This window comes from Rhopilema esculentum, chromosome 7 (assembly GCF_057945365.1).
Source record: "Rhopilema esculentum isolate cy_ngs chromosome 7, ASM5794536v1, whole genome shotgun sequence".
Lineage (NCBI taxonomy): Eukaryota > Metazoa > Cnidaria > Scyphozoa > Rhizostomeae > Rhizostomatidae > Rhopilema > Rhopilema esculentum.
Genome location: NC_142821.1, coordinates 12630255 through 12651608, shown reverse-complemented (window position 1 = coordinate 12651608; position 21354 = coordinate 12630255). Strand labels below are relative to the sequence as shown.

The 21354-nt window shown below is 37.8% G+C and overlaps 2 protein-coding genes across 5 annotated transcripts; both read right to left on the bottom strand.

The window, feature by feature from the left end:
- Window positions 1–415: 415 nt before the first annotated feature.
- Window positions 416–8307, bottom strand: LOC135683789 (uncharacterized). 2 transcript variants are annotated; one of them, XM_065199140.2, is made up of 7 exons: window positions 8040–8307; window positions 4245–4301; window positions 3404–3523; window positions 2916–3002; window positions 2325–2444; window positions 1528–1623; window positions 416–1102 (listed from the first exon to the last, which is right to left on the bottom strand). In XM_065199140.2, exons 1-7 carry the CDS (start codon window positions 8305–8307, stop codon window positions 924–926), a joined length of 927 nt encoding a protein of 308 aa, XP_065055212.2. In that variant the 3' UTR covers window positions 416–923. The 2 variants fall into 2 exon arrangements, with proteins under 2 accessions (XP_065055212.2, XP_065055213.2); XM_065199141.2 differs by having other exon boundaries at window positions 1528–1620.
- LOC135683775 (uncharacterized) lies at window positions 8102–21336 on the bottom strand. Of its 3 annotated transcripts, none has more exons than XM_065199127.2 (10): window positions 21070–21336; window positions 19233–19273; window positions 18403–18477; window positions 17668–17916; window positions 17448–17484; window positions 17068–17123; window positions 16238–16786; window positions 14196–15845; window positions 11107–13368; window positions 8102–10540 (listed from the first exon to the last, which is right to left on the bottom strand). In XM_065199127.2, exons 2-10 carry the CDS (start codon window positions 19237–19239, stop codon window positions 9831–9833), a joined length of 5595 nt encoding a protein of 1864 aa, XP_065055199.2. In that variant the 5' UTR covers window positions 19240–19273; window positions 21070–21336; the 3' UTR covers window positions 8102–9830. The 3 variants fall into 3 exon arrangements, with proteins under 3 accessions (XP_065055199.2, XP_065055201.2, XP_065055200.2); XM_065199129.2 differs by having other exon boundaries at window positions 11107–11865; window positions 21070–21321; XM_065199128.2 differs by lacking the exon at window positions 21070–21336 and adding an exon at window positions 20961–21028.
- Window positions 21337–21354: the final 18 nt, after the last annotated feature.

The following is a 21354-nucleotide window of genomic DNA, read 5'->3' as shown; positions in this document are numbered from 1 at the left end:
CTTAATTTCCGAGGGCAAGGGGCAGTTACCCTGTATCCCCGCACCCTCGTGGTCTGCCGCAACTGGCAAAATTTTATGTAGATACATTTCTCCAAATGTCCTGATTTCATTCTTGCAGAACAAAGATATATTTTTTTCAAAGGGTAAATGGGATCTCATAGCCCTAAACATTATTGCAAAAACTTCGTTTCACTGAAAAGAGGTATTTTTCTCATGTCAATTAATTTAATCGAGGTTCTATTTTGGCTCTATACGCAAATTTTCAATTTTTCATTGTACATTAACAATTTTTCAAAAAACTGATTATCCAATATCTGGTGGAAATTGCTCAGCTGCCCTGACAAAAATACATTTCTTTTCCTAAATATGACACTAAAAGCAGACGCAAAATTCTTACAAGAATCATGTCAATTACTTCTTTTATGGATGTCAGTCACATATTATATGAAAACTATAATGTTTATTTGAACAAAATCTTGCATATAAAATATGGATCAATTGTTGGTAGATATTACCGTTAATATTCATTAAGACTCGGTATTAACCCTGCAACCTTGGATTAAGGAAACAATTATGTAATAATATCAAAATTCGTAATCATATTAAGTATTAAGTTTTGAATTGAAGCGACTTCATAATTTCACAATTCAGCAGTCATTTCTTTTGCTCTTGTCACAATGTACTTGGCTTTTATTATGATGAAATAACCAGTGGCGGACACCTAGGGGCGAAGTGGGAGGGGACCGCTCGCCCACAATATTTCCAAGGACAATGGTCTTTTGTTCCCAAACAATGTGAAAATGTGACGTCATCTTATCAAAACAATAGGCTTGGCCCCCAAAATATTTGTCCAAGTGACCGCCACTGGAAAAAAATTTTAATTCTTTATGCCCTAGACTCTAAATCAAAAATGGAAACAAGAGTCAAGAAGTTTTCACTAATGCCTCAGTGTACCTTGACAAAGAAAGTTGGTTGAAATTCGTGCAAATCCCGCAGGTTTTCGCGCATGCTTTTCGCATCTGCCATCCACTGAGATAGCCATATGCTCCACAAAGAGTGCGGAATTCCTCGCATATTCTCTTTGGCAGATAATCCCTGCAAACTTAAAAAGAAATGGGCATCAGTTTTGGTGATTCATTTTAGTTCTAAAACAGAGTAAAAACTTCCGCAAGAACTTCATTACATTAAGGCAGACAACTCAAAGGAATATCTGGGGGGCTATAGCCTTTATATACCGTTAAGTTCCGTTAAAGCAAACCCTACTTTGTTACGAAAAAATGGGATTTTTCTTTTGAATTCAAGCTAGCATTGAGCTCAAGGTTTGAATATGAAGATAATTTTCACAAGGGTTGCACATTTGGATGATGGTTTTCAATATTTTGCTGTAGGCGCTCATAGGGGTATAATAAGATAATTCTGTTGGGTGCATTTCAGAATAGAGAGCTCTCGGAATATTCTCAGACCAGTTAAGAATCATCCAGGAAAGGTGTTTTATATTTGAAATGAATGAAAGAAACAATAACATACTTGGACAGGTTTCTTGGTTCTCATCGGCTGGAGAGAATCCATCCCAGCAACATCCATACTTGCTTTCTGGACAGTCTGTTGTGAACGTGTTTTCTACTGGTGATGGAAGACAATTCTTCTTGGTTATGTCATAAACAACAAAGGTATTTTCTGTACAAAGTGTTATGTTTCCTTAAGTATCAAGGCTTGAAACTAAGAATTACTTGCATATTTTTTTCTTATCATTTGAAGAGAGGGATGTCTACTAAAAAGAGAATGTCCTCATAAACAGCTCTGTGTGACAAGCACGGTGAATACTGTCCCAGGTGAACAATTTTCTGACAGCGGAGCCCAATTTCAAAAAATTGAATGACCCAGGCATTTTTTCATTTCCTCACGTCCCATGCATGTGAAAGCTGAGATTTTATTGTTCCTAGTTAGTCTATTGTTCCCCTCTTTTGCAAGTTTCGTTTCTCTGCAAAAATGCCCAGAAGTTCTCTTTAACCGTTCTATTTGAAATTTGAGGCCAACTTCCTCGGTCAGTACAAGACTAATTTTGTTCTCCGCCTGTAATAGAACAAACACTCTTGCGATTTTATACAGGGGAATGTCCTAATAGAAAAGCGTGTAGCGGAGGCAAAACATTTAGGGGTTAGTATGGATCTTGCTCAAATATAGCTGCTAAATCGACATACTGTAGAATTGCCCGAGTTGAGCCCGAAATGCTCCAATGTCTCTTTTGCTTATGATTCTTCTAGACGTTTTCACATAAAAATGGGTTTATCTGAATGATAACAATAACCTTCATGCTTACTTACCCCAGTCACAAAAACACACTCCGTAACATTTGTCGAACATAAGCTCCTGGAACCTGTAACAACCGCCAAGTATTTTGAGCAGGGTACATCTGTGAGTGCCAAGCCTGTTGTGGCAGTTTCCTGCAGAAAACGGGGAATAAAGTGCATGAAATTTGGAACCTCAGCCATATGGGCGTTAGGTTTCTCAAGTAATGTTCGATGTTGCTGCTTGGTCGAAAAATTCTATCCACTATAAAGTTTAACCGAGGTGTCTTGCTTCTTAAAATCGAAAGCGCATTGGTCTAGGCTTTTAGCAAATATTTTCATTTGGCATCTTGCAAACAAAACGCAAGAATATATGAATGCGTTTGTTCCCGTTAAGTCGCAATACCCTTGAGAAATTGTCACACTGATTTTCAATTCTCATTTGCTGTGTTGTAGAGGGCATCAAAAGATTTATGTGCCAGTTGTTTTTCCATACATATACAATGATATGAACAGGAGTAAAATGCTTAAATCCGTGCTCTACAATGCCCCGCGGCTTCCAAAGACGCCATTTTTCATAAAAAGACAATGAAAGACAATAAAATCTTAAAGGAATACGATACTCACTTGGACACCCTATTCCGTTGGGACCAGTTGCTGGAGTCTTTCTATCCCAACAACAACCGTAAAGAGAGTAAGCACAATTTTCATGTCCTAAAAAGTATATTTGCCAATTACATACACTTTAAAAGATTATCAAATCCAATTACTTTGTATGTATTTTTGTGCCTAAGCCAGCTTGTTCGACCCAGGCTTATAAATTTCGTCGACTCAAATGTCGCGATTTGCTAAGGAGTCTTCATGAGACAATATCATTGGATTCCATTATTGTTAACAGCAAATAACTAAGGGAAGATCTAGGCTAGGCTCTCTAGATAATCTAGCCTTCCGATATAGAAGAAACAACACATAAAATCGGGACCAGTGTTTATCCTATGTTAAGAAGGGCGAACAGAAAATTTTGAGATACTTTTTAACTTTGCTTTAAACTACCAATACCACTACTTTGAGGCATCTGTTTGGCGATGAGTTGAAAAATGTGGCTGGATACTTACCGCACATCCCGCAACTTTTGCGACATTTTCTTCTCAAAAACTGCTTATAAACTTTGCACAGGTTCCATTTGACAAAGTAGCCACAGTTGGCTTCTCCATTGTCGTTGCACTCTACCTCCTCTTTTGATGGAAGAAAGCCGTAAGAAAAATTAGCAAATTGAAAATAGCAGACACTTCGTATAAGACTAACAAAGCTCAGGGCAGACATTCATTTATTATTTCTAGTCTTGTTTAATGTACAAAAAATGTTTCATCAAACTAAGGCTAGTTCACAAGTTAGTTTTTAAGCACAAATTGAAACACTTTATCCAGAAACATTGAAATCTCTACTATTAAAAGTAGCATACGAAATGAGAACATCGACAAATTCAAGGGAATTTCAGATAAGCAATACACACTTTTGTATAAAAATACCTAAGTATTTGCTGAGGCACATTATCATCAATTTTTTTTAAGCCCAAGATTATTCTTAAATTACTCTTAAGCGACACAAGGTATAACCGGGTTGATTTTAAATTTCCAATGACTCCAGGGCCAGATACTTCTATCTCAAAGACTTTCAAGATACTTTTGCTTTCAAAAAACCAAAATTAACCAAAAATTTAATTCTTGGGGAAGCTTGTGCCTTGCAATATTCTTAAATTATTCTTAAATTTCAGTGACTTTATATTCTTTTTACAGATTATATATAGATTGTATTCTTATAAAAGAAAGTCTGTACGATTCTCGCCAAAGATGAAAGATATCTTTATGGAACAATTTGCTCCTTGGCAACAATAAACGGGCTCTTCAAGTTCATTTAAACGATGCTGTTTCAACATCACCGTTGAATAATTCAAACCTTTTCTTATTCTTTTCTCGATCTTTGCTTCTCTGCTGACGAACAAGGGGCTTGTTTCTAAAACACGAAGAAAAAACTTAAGAAAAGTATTTTTTAAAATCTTTTTTTCAATCGCTAAAAGTTAAGGCTGGAACAGCCGTTTTACTAAGAAATAATCATAAGGACTCCGAGTTTTCAGAAGGTGTTTAGAGAGAAGTAGAGAAAGATTTCCAGTTCGAGCTAAAAAAGTAAACAAAAAATTACATTCTAAGGATAAAAATCTTTCAGAAATGTAATATTTTTAGTAAATTACCTACCGTGGTTGAGTCTGCAACATTCTCCGATGCAACTTCAAAAGTTGGGGTGGGATGAGCAACATAAAATAGTCTCATCAGAAACAATTTTGTCTACTAGTTTTGATTTAAAATTCCTGAATAGTGTTAAAATTGCTTTAAGTGGTTTAGAAAAGTACTTATTTATGAAGTGTTAACCTTGTCAAATCAGCTTAGCTGTATTTTAGCCATTGGAAATTTTTTTCAATTTATTCTCAAATACAGATTTTTTGTTAAAACATTTACATAAGATCATTTTAGATAAATAATCTGTTGGTGGCGGACTAATCGCTGGGCAGCAATTAGCAGAAGAATTGTTTGGAATTTGTTCATGTGCTGTGTTTATAAATCCAATTTTCTTTAATCAATAATGGGCAGTTAATGGGAAGAAGAGATGCTTTATCTAAACCACAGTCTAGGCTAACTCGCTACCTCCAAATGCACATTGGCGCAATGAACAGATTTGTCTGGGATTTGGTCTGTAGCACCCCTCAAAGTTAATTGAATATCGAGATTAGATGTCATTGGAGCCATGTCTAATTGCCTGGTAGTATTTGTGGGTAAAGTTTGGCATAATGTTTCTTGCAGAGAAAAATGATTTTTTGCGCCTATCAGAACATTGTTTGTAATTTTATAGTGCCAAGATTGTAGCTAAAAATCTTACATCCTATGTTTGAATTTCGTGTATTGAATCGGTGATGATAGCCAGCTTACTTGTAACACAAAAGTGGCTTTTTGGGACATTACATTAAAACAAGAACGGGCTAAACGCCACAAAACCCACGTAACTAGGTCTTTATATCTAGAAGTTATTGAAATCGCTTAGCCCAATACGCGTCGTTTATCGACTTAATTATTGAAGATTTTTATCTAGATTGCGTCTAAAAGAAACCTGCAAACAAATTATGATGGGAACTGTTAACACAAATGTACCTTGAAATGAGAAATAGCCATGGAGCATGATACATATATGCATAGTTACATAGCGTGAAAACAACATCACACAAACCAAATGTCGTTTGTGCCACATGTTCCATAAAGCAGATTTTGTGAACGAGCCATATCAAACTCAGTTAGAAAAGTTACTGGTTTCTTTCTACTTTATTCTAAATTGGAATACATGTTCTAGCTTGATTATTAATACTTTTTGCCCGCCATCTGCCCTCTGTTTCCTTCTCTCTGAAAATATTAGTAACAAAAATCCAAGGCGATTGTTATTCCTGAACACATAAGACGATTTCCTTTTGATCTTCTACAACTAAAAAATATCAAACATGTTTGAACTAAAATATTTCGTCAACAACAAAAGTCGTTCCGCAGCAAAAGTTTTTTAGCTCGATTTCTAAGAGGGACGATAAATATGTTTATCGTCCAGCTGCTTGCAGGAACATCGAAAGGAGGGGGCATTTGGGGTTTAGAACCCCAAGGCCGGACCGAATGAAAAGTTCAATTAACGAATGGGATAATCTATTTCTTGTTTTAATCTCAAGTTGTACCCGAGGTCCTGGCTCTTGATGTTCGTTGTTCTCACTTTAAAAACCTGTTAAAAGATTCGTTTCTCTTGTTTCAAAGAACATTTTAAAAAAGGTTGTATGTTTGTTTGTTGATGGTATTATTTGTGGGCACTTTTCTTCTTTTCTAAGTTGATTTTTCTGATTCTCTTTCTTAGCGCCGTTGTTTGGTAGACAAAGCATTTCTCCGCTAAAACGAAAGTAGAGCTGAAGGTTTCCATGAGGTGCCGCCTAGGAGATGAATCTGGAAGACTGTTGCATGATACTCTAAGGTCCTTAATAGAAGGGGGGGTCTTGATAGTTGGGGGGGGGGGGTCAGAAATCTTTCAAAGAATAAATAAGCGTAAGCGAATAGAATAAATAAAGAATTAATAGTCTGAAAATCACGTGATGATTCTTTTTTGATCAAATGAGGTTTTCTTCTGAATACAATCCATACCAAAATGACAATTATCACCATGTAATAATGTATTGTTGTATTACTAAAATGAGCAGGCTAATTATCATTGTGTACATCAGTCAGGCCTATGTAAATCTTTTTGGGATGTCACTACTTCTCTATGTTAAAACTTTTGTACAATGCAACCTCTTCATTTAAGAGAAACTTTACAGAAATTTCACACCTGCAAGATCAAAGGACAAATGAAATAAGGGATATGAATGACTGCATATAAAAATCAATAAACGGGGAGGGGGGTCTAATTAAGCTCCGGGGTGGGGGATCAGAAAAAAATCAAGAAAATAATAAGCGAACCCTCCTTCTATTAAGGACCTTAAAGTACTGATAGCCGATTGCGGATAGTTGGAGTAGCGTAACTATCTTGAACAAGAATAACTTAGTGTGCCTCGAGAATCGCTTGGCGACTTATTATTACGTTATTTAGAAGAGAAATCATAAAAAAGCCATGGTTGAAAGAAATGGTGAAGTTTCTTTTACGGAACTGCAAAGTCGCTTCAGCCTGACGCTAAATACAGGTTATGACACAAGATCCCGGCAAACTAAAAAAAGGTCTGTGCTACCATCTATTAACCCCATTCCCCTTTTAAAGATATCTGACATGAAACAGGTATAGTCCGCGTGCGAATGGTCTGAAGTTTTGAATTGTTAAGAAACTACTCACATTTTGCCAAGGCATAGACAAACGGCGCGGGAAAAGGAAACATGGCGTCATTTATAACAAATTAAATCAAAAACATGCTTGGTTTAAACTTTGTGCACATTCTTTTTTTGAAGGATGAGTGGTAGTTTATCGACAATGTCTTTACCACACACATGTTGACAAACTCGACAACAACAACAACATCGTACTTAATCTAATCATCAACATATCTATTGAAACTGAGCGAAGAGATCCTTCCCAAGATGCAAACGATTCTATTTGCAAAGATGTTCTATGGTTAAAAACATGAAAGTGTTGGTGCCTTTGAGAACTGCAAGTACCGAGGGATTATTTGCCGCAAGGCATTGCTGCACTTCTGCATTCAAAGAAATAATGTTGATATTCAATCGGGCAAAGTTCGAAACTCTGTTTTAGTTTATTCATTGAAAGCAAAGAAAAAAGGATTCAGTAACACAAAACATTTCCATTTTCAACTTTGAATAAGATTTTAAGGTTCAAGGTGTATCTACTCCTTTTTGTTCAAAACTCTGTGGAGAAATCACGAGCATTTGTTTTCATTCACCATTGAGGTTTTCTGCAAAAATATAAATATCGAGGTATTTTTGTTTACGATGAGTTGGTTGCTTGTAATAACGTGGTTGTTTAAGGTAAGAATCAATATAAAAAGGGAAGTTGATTACATAGCCCCAACTTGTGAGTCTTTGAAGCAAAAGCTAACAAATATATCCTTCATCTTTCATGTATCCTTTATCTTTCCTGTAGAAAGCAAACAATTTTATTTAAGACAAGCTAACAAGATATGAATATTGAAAGAAAGCTAAAGATAATGAAAAAATTGACTTTCTAAATTACCAAAGTCGTCGACCAGCAGTGCTTGAGTGTAGAGGAGGGAACCAAGAAACACAAAACAAGCGTACATCGTTAATTGCATGACTCTCGAATCCACAATCACCGTGCTACTGTTAATGAAGACTTGCAATTTAGTAATGATATATAAAGACCGCTTAGTGAAAGTACAAATTTGCCTGCGGCGCGACGCGGTTTGTCTGCGGTTGCTAGGCAATTGTAGCAATTTACATGCCCTAGTGTGTACGTGGTGAACGTACTGTAGTGAGGTCATTATTTAAGTTAGGAGCTGCCGACAAATTCAAAAGCCGAAGATGTGGCTCCTCACAGAGAGTAGAACATAAATCAAATTCAGCGAGCCAAATTTTTGCGAAAATGGTAGTAAATGCAAAAAAGTGTTTGTCTGTGGTAGTTACATAATACTTAATGGAGACTTATGCCAAAAACCCTTTTCAGTCATCAGACTAGGCCCCTTTAATGTGATACAGCAAAGTATGAGGGTCTTAATAGGAAGGTCATAGAATGACTGCAAAGGCAGGCGTGAATTTCTCTATGGAAGATCAAAACTGATATTAATTTTTTTCTAAATAGTTCAAATTTATGGAAACTTACCCAGATAATCTCGATTACTCCTTCGATTAACGCTGCTTAATCAGTCACCGATGAAGTAAAACGGAAAAAAGTTAATTCTTTTTCAGCGTTGTTTTTGTGGTGGTGGAGGGGGTAAAAATGTTGACAAAAAGGGGGAGGGGGTAAAAATGAATATAAAGCTGTTGACATCCAATTCAAACAGAGCTGTTTGTCGACAGCAAGCGCCAAACTCAATGCTTTATGTCAAACGTTTGAAGGAAGCATGTTGTCGATTCCCGTCAAAAACATTCGGTCACATTTTAATGTCAAAGCTCTGATATGCACGCCTTAATGCTACACTTTGTCAAAGCCAAGCCAGCGCTGTTTATTCTGCCTATTTGAAAAAATCTTTAAAATGCGAAAGCAAAGGCTAATAATAATGCAGACAAAGTAATTAGCAAGAAAGGAATTTGAATAAATTGAAAGCGCTAGTTAAGATCCCCATATGTTTAAGCGCTCAATTCCAAACTCCAGTTTTAATCATGATTCTCAAAAGACGAAAAATCACTAGAAATACTGACAGACTTTCTATCTTTTAGCTTTGTATGAATCCACTCAATTTGTTTTACCTCATTTCATATGCTTCACAACTTCACATGTTTCATCGCAATCTCCCATATTTTCAAACAGGCTATTTGCATAACTCCAGTTTAGGACACTGAGAAATATTCTGATTAACAAACATCAACAACATTACAGCAACCAAAGCAAATAAATTCGGCAAGGACTTTTGCCCGCAATAAGAACGACAACAGATATTAATAGGGATTCTAAGAAACATATTCAAACGTTTATAACTATTTATACACTGTCGTTAACTTGTTTGATACGTAACTTTCATGCGATGATTTATGATATTATTCATTATAAGCCTTTTACCTCATAATCACGGTAAATCAGCCGGTCTAAAATGTTGGCTGCGAAGGCTGGTCGCCTTAGGAACTGACATTCCTAGACAAGGATCAGGTATAATCGACCCTCGTCAGTCGTCATTAGTGCGATTTTGCGTCCCAACTTCATCAATCAGTAGGATTTTGCATCTCAACTCATTCATTCAACATAACGTCTGGATCCCACCTTCAATAGGATTTCGGCATCTCATAGCAAGTGCCACTCTCCTTTCGCCTTCTCGTGATTAACGATTACTCCTTCAGAAAAAGACCAGCCTCACCACCACTTGCTATGCCGCTTCACAGTCGCGTATATTCGCGACCTTCGCGATTTTGTAGGGTCTTTCTCTTTACAGATTTTCATGAATATATTCTCAATGGCTTTGTCGAGTTTATAAAAAGATACTTCCATTTGGTGATCTCTTGGAATTACATCATCAAAGGTGTTTGATCTCTTTTTGATGTTATGTCGCTCGCCAATTTCAATGTCAACGAGGCTGATAGAATCATCCTTTAGGCTTCTTTCCGCGGCTGATACATCATCTGTCGATGCCTGATGTGTAATGAGAACGACAAGCTTCTTTGAATCCCCAAACATTGGATCTTGGAAGTAGCGCTGCGCCAGCTGTAAAGCTTTGGCTGTTCGAGGGCCTTGTTTGCCCCAGTCCTCTACATTCTCATCTGCTGTGGGCGCATGCGTACTACAGGAGGACCTTCCCTGTACGTACGAGGGCGCACGATGGTCACAAAGACATTCGCCATTGGTGACAAAATATTCTGTTTTCTCGTCACATGGCTCTAAATGATGCAAAAATCGCGGCTCAGTATCAAACACAATGTATCCCATGGTGCCACTGTGTGTTACTCTATCATTGACAGAACGCAGAAACCGTTTCATGTGGTTCCATTTTCTTTGTCTCGTGGGTCCAGTTCCAATAGCATCTGACACATCGATCAAGAATAACACCTTGACTGGGCGAGTGCATCCTGCGAGCATAGAAAGGAGACTATCCTTATGATTGGATTTATCCAAGGGCTTCGATATAAGGCAATCGACAGATATATAGAAGTAGCTTAAGCCATCTTTCAATCAATATTAAACCAATAATAAGCGTGTGAATGGAATCAAACTTACTGATTGGTCAATATCTATTGCAAGCAGAATAAGACCCCTGAAGTATCTGTCTATTGCTTTTGAGCCAAGGCTCTTGAATAAGCAGAAACTTTGAATCAGGACCAGGCTTTTGAGTAAGCCGACTCCCTCATTACCTTCTCTTGAGGCTTATTCGAATTCCAGAAGGAAGCAGAACATGATTAAAACAATAGTGGGATTCTAGTTTTTTTACAAAGGCCAAAACGATTAGGAAAATATCATTGACAACTGCTGGGATATCCGCGTGTTGAAAAACATCGTGGTAAATAAAACAAACTGAAATGATTCACAAAACAACCAGATTTCATTGTCTGAAAAAGGAAGTTATTGTTCAATTTAAATAATATTGTAGAATCAAAGACATCTCAAAGACAAACTTCAGATAAAAATGAGGACTCACCAACAGCCTGTCCTAGCTGTGAAATTACAGCTTCATCTTTCTCCTCTACAGCATTGCTTTCTTCAGTTGCATGGTTACTTTCCAGCTTTGCTTTCAATGCTGTTGCATGATTTCCTACAATGCTTGAATTCCTTTGCAGTGTTTCGCTTTTAGTCCCCTTGTCTTCGTTGTGTTGTCTTTCAGAGCTCTGTTCTTTTTGCACTGAATCAGGCTTGAATACCCATACATCTTTGTCGTCATTACTAGCATGGATTTTCTGTGTTGCGCTGTGCTGCCTCAACTGCTTTTCCTCAATAACAGATGCCTTTGAAGGCCTCGCGGTTGTCACAGCCAAAATTTTATTACCCCTTTCGGGCTTTTGTACCTTGACTGGGTTTACCGTATTTCCCAAATTTAGACTTGCATTTACAGCTGGCCTATTTTCCTCACTTTTCGTTGCTGTTTTCTTATCAATCGTTTCCTTGCTATCTGTTTTCTCATTTGCGTTGCTGGTTTCAACTATTTTTCTGATGCCATTTTTCATTAGGCCCTCTTCTGGAAGTGCATCGTGTTTATGGGCTACACTTTTCACAGTACCATTCAAACCTTGCCTCATTTGATCATCCTTGCTCCCTTGTGCTTTTGAATACGCATTTACATCTTTATTCCAATCAGAAAAGTCCTCATCTTTTCCAGCCACAACCTTCATGCTTTTGGCTGTTCCTCCTTCAAAACGGCTCAGGCCATTCGATCCAGCCGGCATCAATGAGTTTTCATCACCTGAATTGACAAATAATTTAACCATTCTTGAGTCCGTTATCGGATCATTATTTTCTGTTACAATAAGTCGGTCCGGATCGCGGTATCTAGCGTCTTTAACAAAGTAACTTATCGGTTTGTCAACGTGTGCAAGCCGATTGTCGTAAAGGTCAAACCTCGTTCTGTTTATGTTGTCTAGTCTCTCTGTCGTGGCGTTGTAGTGAGCATTCCTATTAATGTGCTTCTTAGCAGCTTTGCTCTTTCTCGCTTTCTTTCGCCTTGGCTTAAAGCGATGAACAGATCTGGTAGAGCCTTGCTCTGTTTCCAGTGAACTTTGGAAGTAATCCATATTGTCAACAAACCTTGTATCATTTGTCAGCTTAACGTTGCCAGTAGAAAAAGAAATCTCGGCATTGTTTCGAGAAGAAGAGCCCTTGCTTCTCCGTTTTGCATTTCCAGGTTTCGGCGCCATTGCCAAATTTAGTGCTAAGTTGTCACTGCTTTTTCCCGACGACTTACCATTCCCTACACGGCTTATTCGTGACACACTCTTGCCGTAAAATGATTCTTGCTTCCCTGTTGTACTTTGTAGATTGACAAGTATTTTGTGATTTGAAACCCTGTAGATCGAATAATTTCCGCTATCAATTTTGGATAAAAAAGTGAACTGAAAATTTGACAAATTGAAGCTGTTCTCCCCTGAATCTTTATTCGCATTAGCTGCAACACGATTCCTCAAGGCCCATCTTGTCTCATCTCGTTTCACAGCGTTTTCTTCCACTGCAGTTTTGGGCCTTCTCTGGCGCACAGCACTAAGTGGAGCAATAGCTTCTTGTAATGTTGCACTTTTTGGACCTATGATATTTTGTGGCTGGGCACTTAATTTGTTGACAGGTTTCAATTTCTTACGACCAACAACAGAACGCTGGGTCTTCATTTTGACTAACGGAGTGTTCTCCAATGGGTTTGCTTTCCATCCTGATTCTCTGCTGGCCTCAGAGAATTTTTTTTGATACAATTCATTTTGACTATTCTTTGTTTCGAAATGATGACTCTGTTTATCACTACCTCGTGACTTTGTTTTGTTTCGTGAAGAGACTTTGTTGCGTTTACCTTCAACTGACTTCTGCGTCCGTCCAGTCTTAAAAAGAATCGTGTTGTTAGCAATCGTGTGCCTAAGAAACATTTGTTGTTTGTCTGACGGCTGTCTTTCCGCAGCTACCTTTCCGGATGTGGTGCCACGCCCAAGACCAGTTAACCCCTTTCTATTCGGCGTACTCTTAGACGTCTTGTAGCTGTCCCGTGTCATTTGTTGCCTACCATTTGAAGAATATATAGGGTCAAAAATGTCATATTTCACAGTCAGGTTAGCCTTGCTTTGAGTATTGTACAGCTTATCAAGCAAAAGCATTGCCTTTTTTGTTGGTATGGCCCTGAAAGGCTTTTTAGCGTGTTTTGTCAAGACGTGACGTGCAATCGGTCTGTTGTACTTGATTTTCTGTCTGTAATGTTTGTGGTGTTTACCTGTTAGAAAGAAGTCAGGATGTTTAGAAAGTCCTTAATACTTATGTGCCAGTCAGTATCAACGTTACATTGATATACAATACGGAATACAAACATTTTTCGGGAGATTTACAGCTAATTGCATTTGATACAACAGATAATTATAGCATCCATCATAGTCACATTGCTTAAAGACGACGTCTCTGTGAAGGCAACCACTTATATAAAGCAATCACCATGAAAAAGCGACCATCTTTATAAAACGGTGTCCTTTACAAAGTGACCATCTTGTAAGGGCGGCAAGCCTTTCTTGCTGGGCATTTTGACCAAAATAAATACTGGTCTCAAAGGTTAGTAATATTGCATAATTGGTAAAATCGTCATTCTTTGAATCTACTTGTGAGCTTCTTTTGTAAATGGTAAATGGCCAGCACGACCAACTATTAACCAAGAAAATCCCTGCTCAGTTTTAGGTTTCTTAAGAGAGGAATTTTCAGTGCTAACAAGCGTGTGTTTATCAAGAAAATTTTCAAAGAAATATCCATTAAAAATCTAAACAGTCATTTCATGCCATTGCAAAACTGCAAGTAGAGAAACAATTACAAGTTCATTTGAAATATTATTAGTCACCTATTATTTTATTACTAATGAGACGAGCTTGACAATTCATCTACGTATTAGCGAATTAGTGTCTTTAGGATGCTGTTTGACAAGTGAGTTTGACTTACTGAGAAGCCAATCCTTCAAAGATTTCGAGTTACCTTTCTCTCCCACCAAACTACCTTCCTTTGATTTATCATTAAAATTGTCAATGTTAGTCTGGTCAGTTTTTTCAAATTCTTGCTCACCTCTTGTGCTCTCCGACTTTTCTCCATCTTTACGGCCCTCATCATCCATATTTTCAAAACTCTCAAAATCTTTATCGTCATCGCTAGTTACGTCATCAAATCCCTTGATACGATGCAGTACCTTGCGCTTCTTTCTGCGTTTGCGGGTTTCATCTAATTTCTTTAGGAGAATGTCTATTTCCTTTCTTTTTTCGTCCAAAGCACGCTGTGTGGCCAGCTCATCCTCCTCAAGAGAGTAATCATCCTCCCATGGTTCTGTTTTCAGCGGCTTTTCTTCTCCCTCTGGACTATTGCCGTCTCCTTTTTTTGTTGACGTGGCCTCTTTCTGGTCTTCCTCCATATAGCTGCTAGAATTAAATCCTTCATCGTCCTCCCCTATAGATTGGCGTTGTTTTTCTATATCATCGAATACTTTCTTATCGTCATCTTCATCTGATTTTGCATTGTCGCTGCCGTGAAACTCTAGATGTTCATCTTTATTAGTAACAGTAGTGTCATTGCTTGACGTGTTTTCTTTCAAATCGGCTTGCTCTTTTAAACCAACCTCGGGCCTACTTTCGTTATTCGACTTTTGAACTGTCGCATTCGATTTTGATGTCATTTCCGGAATGGTATGGTTCAAAGCACTATCACGCTGCTGCAATGTTGTCACCATTTGCCCTTCATTCATTTGTATCTCCGGCTGTTCCGCTTTCCCTAATGCATTGTGGTCGTCGAACGCAGATTTAATTCCGTTCTTGGCATGACCCGTGAACCCAGTCAGCGGTAACTTTTTTCCTTTAATGCTAAAGTTTTCGGTATTTTCTTTGGAGCTAACAGGATTAGGCCGCAGGTTATTATTTTCCGCCAAGATTGTTTTGTTAACGTGCTTGTCTTCTTTAAACTGTCCAGCTGAAACATTTCCATAGTTCCTTTGTCCCTCCTCCATAAGATATCCATTCCCCGATCCAGCATATTTCACATTCAATTTCTCATTTGATCCGAGCGTTTTCCCCTTCCATTCACTGCTTCCCTGCGCATTCTCCCTGAGCACAGGATCCCCTGTCCAGGCGAAATTTTGAAGAGGCGCATTTGACGCCTGGTCCAAAGAGGCCTTGCCGCTGTCATTTTTCTTCAACATCTCTACTGCGCTCTCTTTAAGCTTCTCGACAATGTCGCCGTCAGACAAAGACGAATTATTGACTGCCATAACTCGTGACGGCTTTGATTGGACATTTTGTGTCTCATTGTTCGTCACCTTGTTATCATCAGTTACAGTTTTTGTCGTTTTAACATCTTCGCGTGCAGTTTGGTAAGACCCTTCATACATAAAATTTCCCGACCAAGTTTGAGACTTATTAAACATCCCACCTTCTGTTGTTGTGTTCTTCTGAGTGTCCTCCTCTTCTTTGTCCCGCCAATTCCCCGTATTCCATTGACTGACTAGGTCCTTTGCGTCGTCCTCCTGCGGTGTTGATGAAGCAGAAGATGTTTCATTTCTTTCATTGTTCAATTTTGTCTGATTTAGCTCACCGCTCCCGGGCACACTCTTTAGCGATTTTTTCTTAGCTGGCCGCTCTACAACTGACCCAACAGTTTCAAACTCGCGACTAGATATAAAGTCAATTTCTTTGTCTTTTCTCACAGTCTCTACCCTACTTCGTTTGGCTCCTGCAATATAAACGAAAAATATAAATTATGATGCTTATATATTTCAATCCTAAATTTTCTTTAGCTATGAAAAATGACAATATGCTTTTGAAAAATAAAAGAAACATAAATGTTAAGTAAGGCAGCTGCAATTTCATATAAATCATTCTTTTTTTGCAATCACATCCACAATTTGAAGGTAAGAGCTTTCTGTTTAAGCTTTGAAGGTAACAGCTTTCTGTAACAAGCAGTTGTGTTCTAATACCTTTGAAATCAACCAATCAACGTCATGCCATTTCAGCATTCCTATTTCATCAAGGTAGTCATTGGTTGATGCTAAAAACAGGTAAAAAAAGAGCAACCCGTTGCTTTGCAATGAAATCCCTAAACACGGAAAATGAAACGAAACATACCAGTGCAAATATCTTTAGTGAGAAAGGGCAATGTTTTATCCATTTGATCTGAATCCAGGGAGTAAATATTTTCCGGGTGTCTCCCAGATGCAATTGATTCCAAAAAGCGGTAAGTGGGCTTTTTGTCAATGCCGAACGCAAGCAAACGAACCCCCCTGTTCGTCAAAAACAGTGATGAACCCCAAGGTCCATAGTCCATATTACTGGTTGTCATGGCAACAATTACTTTATTCCTGTCCCCTTTAGAATGTTTCAATTGCTCCTGCCAAGCGGCTTTTAAGGCATCATTGACTGTCCTTTGTCCGCCTGGAAAATCCGATCCTATTATTTGGTCCCTCATTGCGATTTCTTCAGGATTTTTCGCTAAGTCTACTATTACCTTCGGCTTGGATCCATAAGAGATCACACCGAACCGGGCAGTAGCCGGGTCGAACATCTCGGTCGCCCTGGCAACGAATCGCAGCATCTCGGTCCAACGGAGCTTGTTCTCACTGGTGGATTTACCAGAACCATCGACAAGGAAAACCAGATCTAGAGGCTTGCTGCATTCTGCAAGAGGAAACCAAGGAAGTTGTTACAAATCTATAACGTTACAAATCTATCAAACGAAGTTGTTACAGTTCCAGAAGTGAAAGTTTCGCAACAACTATTAAACACATGGAGTCAATTTTTAGTAGGTTAAGCGATTTAAATTTGAATTATTCCCTAATTCTAGCAGCCCTTCATTTGAGATGACATTGTGAGGGTACTACCCTGCAATATTGACGAGGGTTGAGGGTGACTGTCTCCTTCGGAGGGGTAACAAATGGAGAAATCGAGCAAATACTCACTGATTGGCTTTGAATTTTCCTTCGATTGCAAAACACGTCGATAAGAAGACGCCGACCTAGAACGAGCAATGACAACAGGACTAAACAAAAAATAAAAAATTTCCATCTAATTTTAAAAGGTTCGAATCGTCATCTGATAGATTTGAATCTTAACAGTTCAAAAGCAATGAAACAAACTGCGCAAGATCCAAAATCGTTACCTACTTCAAATTTGAAATTGATTAAAAAAGCCATATAATGCAATTGTATCTTAAAGTTTTTAAAGATATGAGGGACTTATCCGAAATTTAACCCTAATTTTGAACAGGCCATTATATGTTTCAGCCAAATAAATATCAACTAACTTATGTTTCAAGAAGTGATGATAAAATCATCCTTACCCGTAGACGCTGTTGGACCAGACACCACCAGTGCCCCCTGAAATGCAACCGAACATGTTGTCAATTTTGAAAATACTCTTCTTCAAATCTCAAAATTCTTTGAAAACATTTGTTTACAGAAATGAATAATGTACTTTAGGTGTTGGATTATCATAAAAGAAAAGGGATGCAACAATAATCTAAAGAAATGGAAATTTTCGTTTATCTCAAATAAACCAACCTTTGCACAAATTCGAGGGCCCGTATTGATCATAAAAGAGTTGGGCGTAAGGCCCACCAAAACATTGCCCGCCATCTTGAACAGCAAAGACTTTTAAGTTTTCACTTTTTGCAGCATTTGCGCATGCCTGCAGTGCATTCGGCCTCGTCTTCCAGTTCCCAGTGAGAGATTTACTCCGCCCTTCTAAAACGGCGATTGCACGAGCAGGAAGATCACGCCAGCAGCCAAGAGAAGACCAACCGTCAAGATCTGTGAGTAAAAGGGATTCATCAAAGATAAATCTGAAGTGTCTTTACAACTGAGCAGCTCTGCAAACTTGAAAGCTACACAGCCATCGTTCTTAACAAAGTTTCAACAGTTATCTTTTGAATATAATCTAGCCTAGTCTCTCTCAACCTCGAATACGATTATATGGATCTATCTTTAAATCAATTCAAATATCTTTATCCTGGAACCCATGCGCGTCGTGCTCAATATTGCCTTCAAAGATCTTCATGTTTTGGTTCTTGCATGCTTTTTCACAGACACACGCAAAGTGGGCAAGGAAATTGGAGGTAGCAGACTTTATTTATTCAAAGACGGGGAAAACGCGCAATACAAGCCAGCTAATGTGATCAACAGTCGTAGGCGTCCACCTCAGTATGATTGACACGCCCTTAGTGAGCCAATGGAATCAATGCCCTTTGTCCAATCAAACCATTTCCTAACAAGTCTAAATGAATTAAGCATACTCACCACCGCAGTTTACATTGGTTAACAAGGAGTAGAGAATTAAACATCGAAGGTGAGATAGCATCGTCTTGATAATATCTGTATTAATATAAATATATGAATAGAAGCAAACTGTGCTGGAACAATACTTCACCAGACGAGATGCAATAAAGACTAAGAGCATCGAACACTATCTCCAGCAACTATCAAGTTAAGAGTCAGTTTATGTTACAAATATATTCTTAATTATTCATAGGAGCAATCTACTTAATCGACTTCAATCTTTCTTTTCTTTGACAATAATAGCAAGTTAACATCATATTTGGATGTTTGGTACTTGCTAATATTAATCCTGGAAAATCTGTATCTTACTCAGAAACTACTTTGAAATATCTCCTTCACATTTCAAACCAACCATAACCTGGGTCAGGTTCTCGTCAACTCGATTAATAATTTAATCAGAATGTCTGATAACAGTACAAAAAATCTAGGCCTACATATAGCAAACAGCCTTAACTAGTGCTATATCGTCATCGAGCTAGCTTCTAGTAGAGTTTCTACACATCCATTCTCAAAACTTCGTTGTTTTCTTTTTGAAAGAAAAGAAAGATCATAGATAAAACCGATTTTTCTATAAAATTTCTGCTTTAATTCCTATCAGAAATGGGTTAATCATTTTCAAAGTAGAAAATGATATACATATAATCGTAAGCTTCAACAATAACATGACGGTGAAAAACTTTCGAGCAATTGAATTTCAAGGGATCCATCAACATTCAAATTTCAGTTAGTGCTCTCTTTAAATATTGATTTATCTGAAATACTAAGCGATGAAATATTTTGAAAAAACTTACCAAACATCTCTTCCAGGTTTTGAAAACAACATCAGACACATCTAAAATTGAAGATATATTCTTTATTTTTCAGATTTTCTTCGATTGAGTAATATTAAAGCTCCGTATAACAGTTCAACAGAGAAATTAATACCGGTGAAAGAGATCGGGTATTTGTAAACAAGATATGGTATCTACTATGGATGACCTTCTCATGCATAAAAACATAGCAAACATTGTAGAAATGACAACTGATAGATCAAGAGGTTACAAAACTCGTTATACTTTATTTACGTAGCACCAAAAAAAGGCTGGTCGTTTGTTTTGACTTTAATGTGCCTGGTTAAAGCTGAAGCAGTAAGTACGCTTAAACCCTTTTTTTACACGAAAACTTCGAAGGGCGACCTTCACTTCAGCCTTCTTGTTCATTTGCGCGCGCAGTGAGTCTCCTGATTTCATTGGCTCCTAATCTCCTGATTTCATTGGCCACCTTGGCACAGCATCACGTCCTACTACAAAGACAAGTGGAATTTATCGTCTACGACTAAACTCGAAATACACTTGTCGGCCCTAACTTCACATTCTGTTGTAAAAAACATCAAAAACGCAGCTCTGTATTCGGCTGCCGAGAAATCAGGAGAAACTTTCAATAGAAACAAGGACATATGATTTTTGCATTTTTCGCAAAAAACAAAAAAGTATGTTTTCTTTTCACTTTTAAATAACATATACATTTCCCCCATCAATGACGAATGATAACTGCATTAGCCTCATTGTGACTACCCTCCTAGATTAAATAAACCTATATGAAATCTTTGGATCAGTGTGCTGGCGTTAATGAATGTGTAAATTTTGCATGAAGGTAAAACCGAATCTCTCTATCGATGTCAAGTTTACAACGCAGCGAGAGCTATTACGACACGACTGCCTTATCTCAGACGATTCCACAAGTTAGTCACCTGGCGATTAATATTAATTGGAAAATCCAGAGTGCCTAGGGACAACTTGCGACTAAAGAAATGTTTGCGAAAAGCTTAAGGCACACATAATGCAAGTGCTGTTATCTCACAATATATAATGGTTTGGTTGATGTTGGTTGTAGCAACGAATTTCACCAGGCAATAATAAATTCATTTTTCATTTTAAGACAGGAGATATCTAATGCTTCTTTGGTGAAATGCAGGAAACACTACAAATATAAGCTTTAAAATAAAGTAAAACGCAACTACGGCGTAACATACGGTCGGAAAACAAATTTATTTCTGCGACGGGGACACTTGAGTGCAAAAAGTTTAATTATACCGATTTACCCATTTTAAAACTTGATGATTTAAACAAACAAACTTCTTCTTTTGGAGTTTTGTAGAAAATATTAATGCGATTGAAATTATATTCATGCAAATTGTTACAATGCTGCCAGCCAAAACAATACATTGCTAACTGCATCGCATAATAGTAACTTTCTTGAGCGATTAAGTTTTGCGAGAACTCTCCAAAGATTAGTATCAACAATCTTATTTGGTCCGATTAGCGATATGATGGTTGAGGGAAGTCAAATGGGCAACCAATAAAAAAAAGAGAGGAAGAGGCACTTAAAGCTCCTTCCATGATGATAAATATATATATAAATATAAGTTCAGAAATAACTTTATTAAAAAAGTTTCCAAAAGAGCCTTTTAGACGGTGCAAAAACACCTGTTTTCATCTACATCTTAGAAAATTATCCAAAGCATAAAAGCAACGTGTTACCTCAAGTAGCATTTTCCAAAGATCGGAGAAACATCATTAACGAACAGAATGTTACAAAATATTCATTCTACTGCCAATAATACGAAGAAATACTGCAGAAATTACAAACCTCTTCAAAGAAAGCACTTTGTTCGAAAGCATTGTCCCGAAACGTCGACAGTCTGACAATGTGTGCGGGCAGCAAACGTGTGCAGTGAATTCGAATGGTTCTGGGTACGGCTACCGCGGCGCTGGGGGCGAATCCAACAAGAAAATCGAAAGCGCTGCAAAAATTTTACGTTCCCGACGATAATCAAAGCTTTGTTGCAAGTAATCAATATTTGCTGGTTTTTTATATAAAAGCAACAACTTTGTACTAGAATCTGGAGACTTGGATGGCGATAATGAGGGTTGC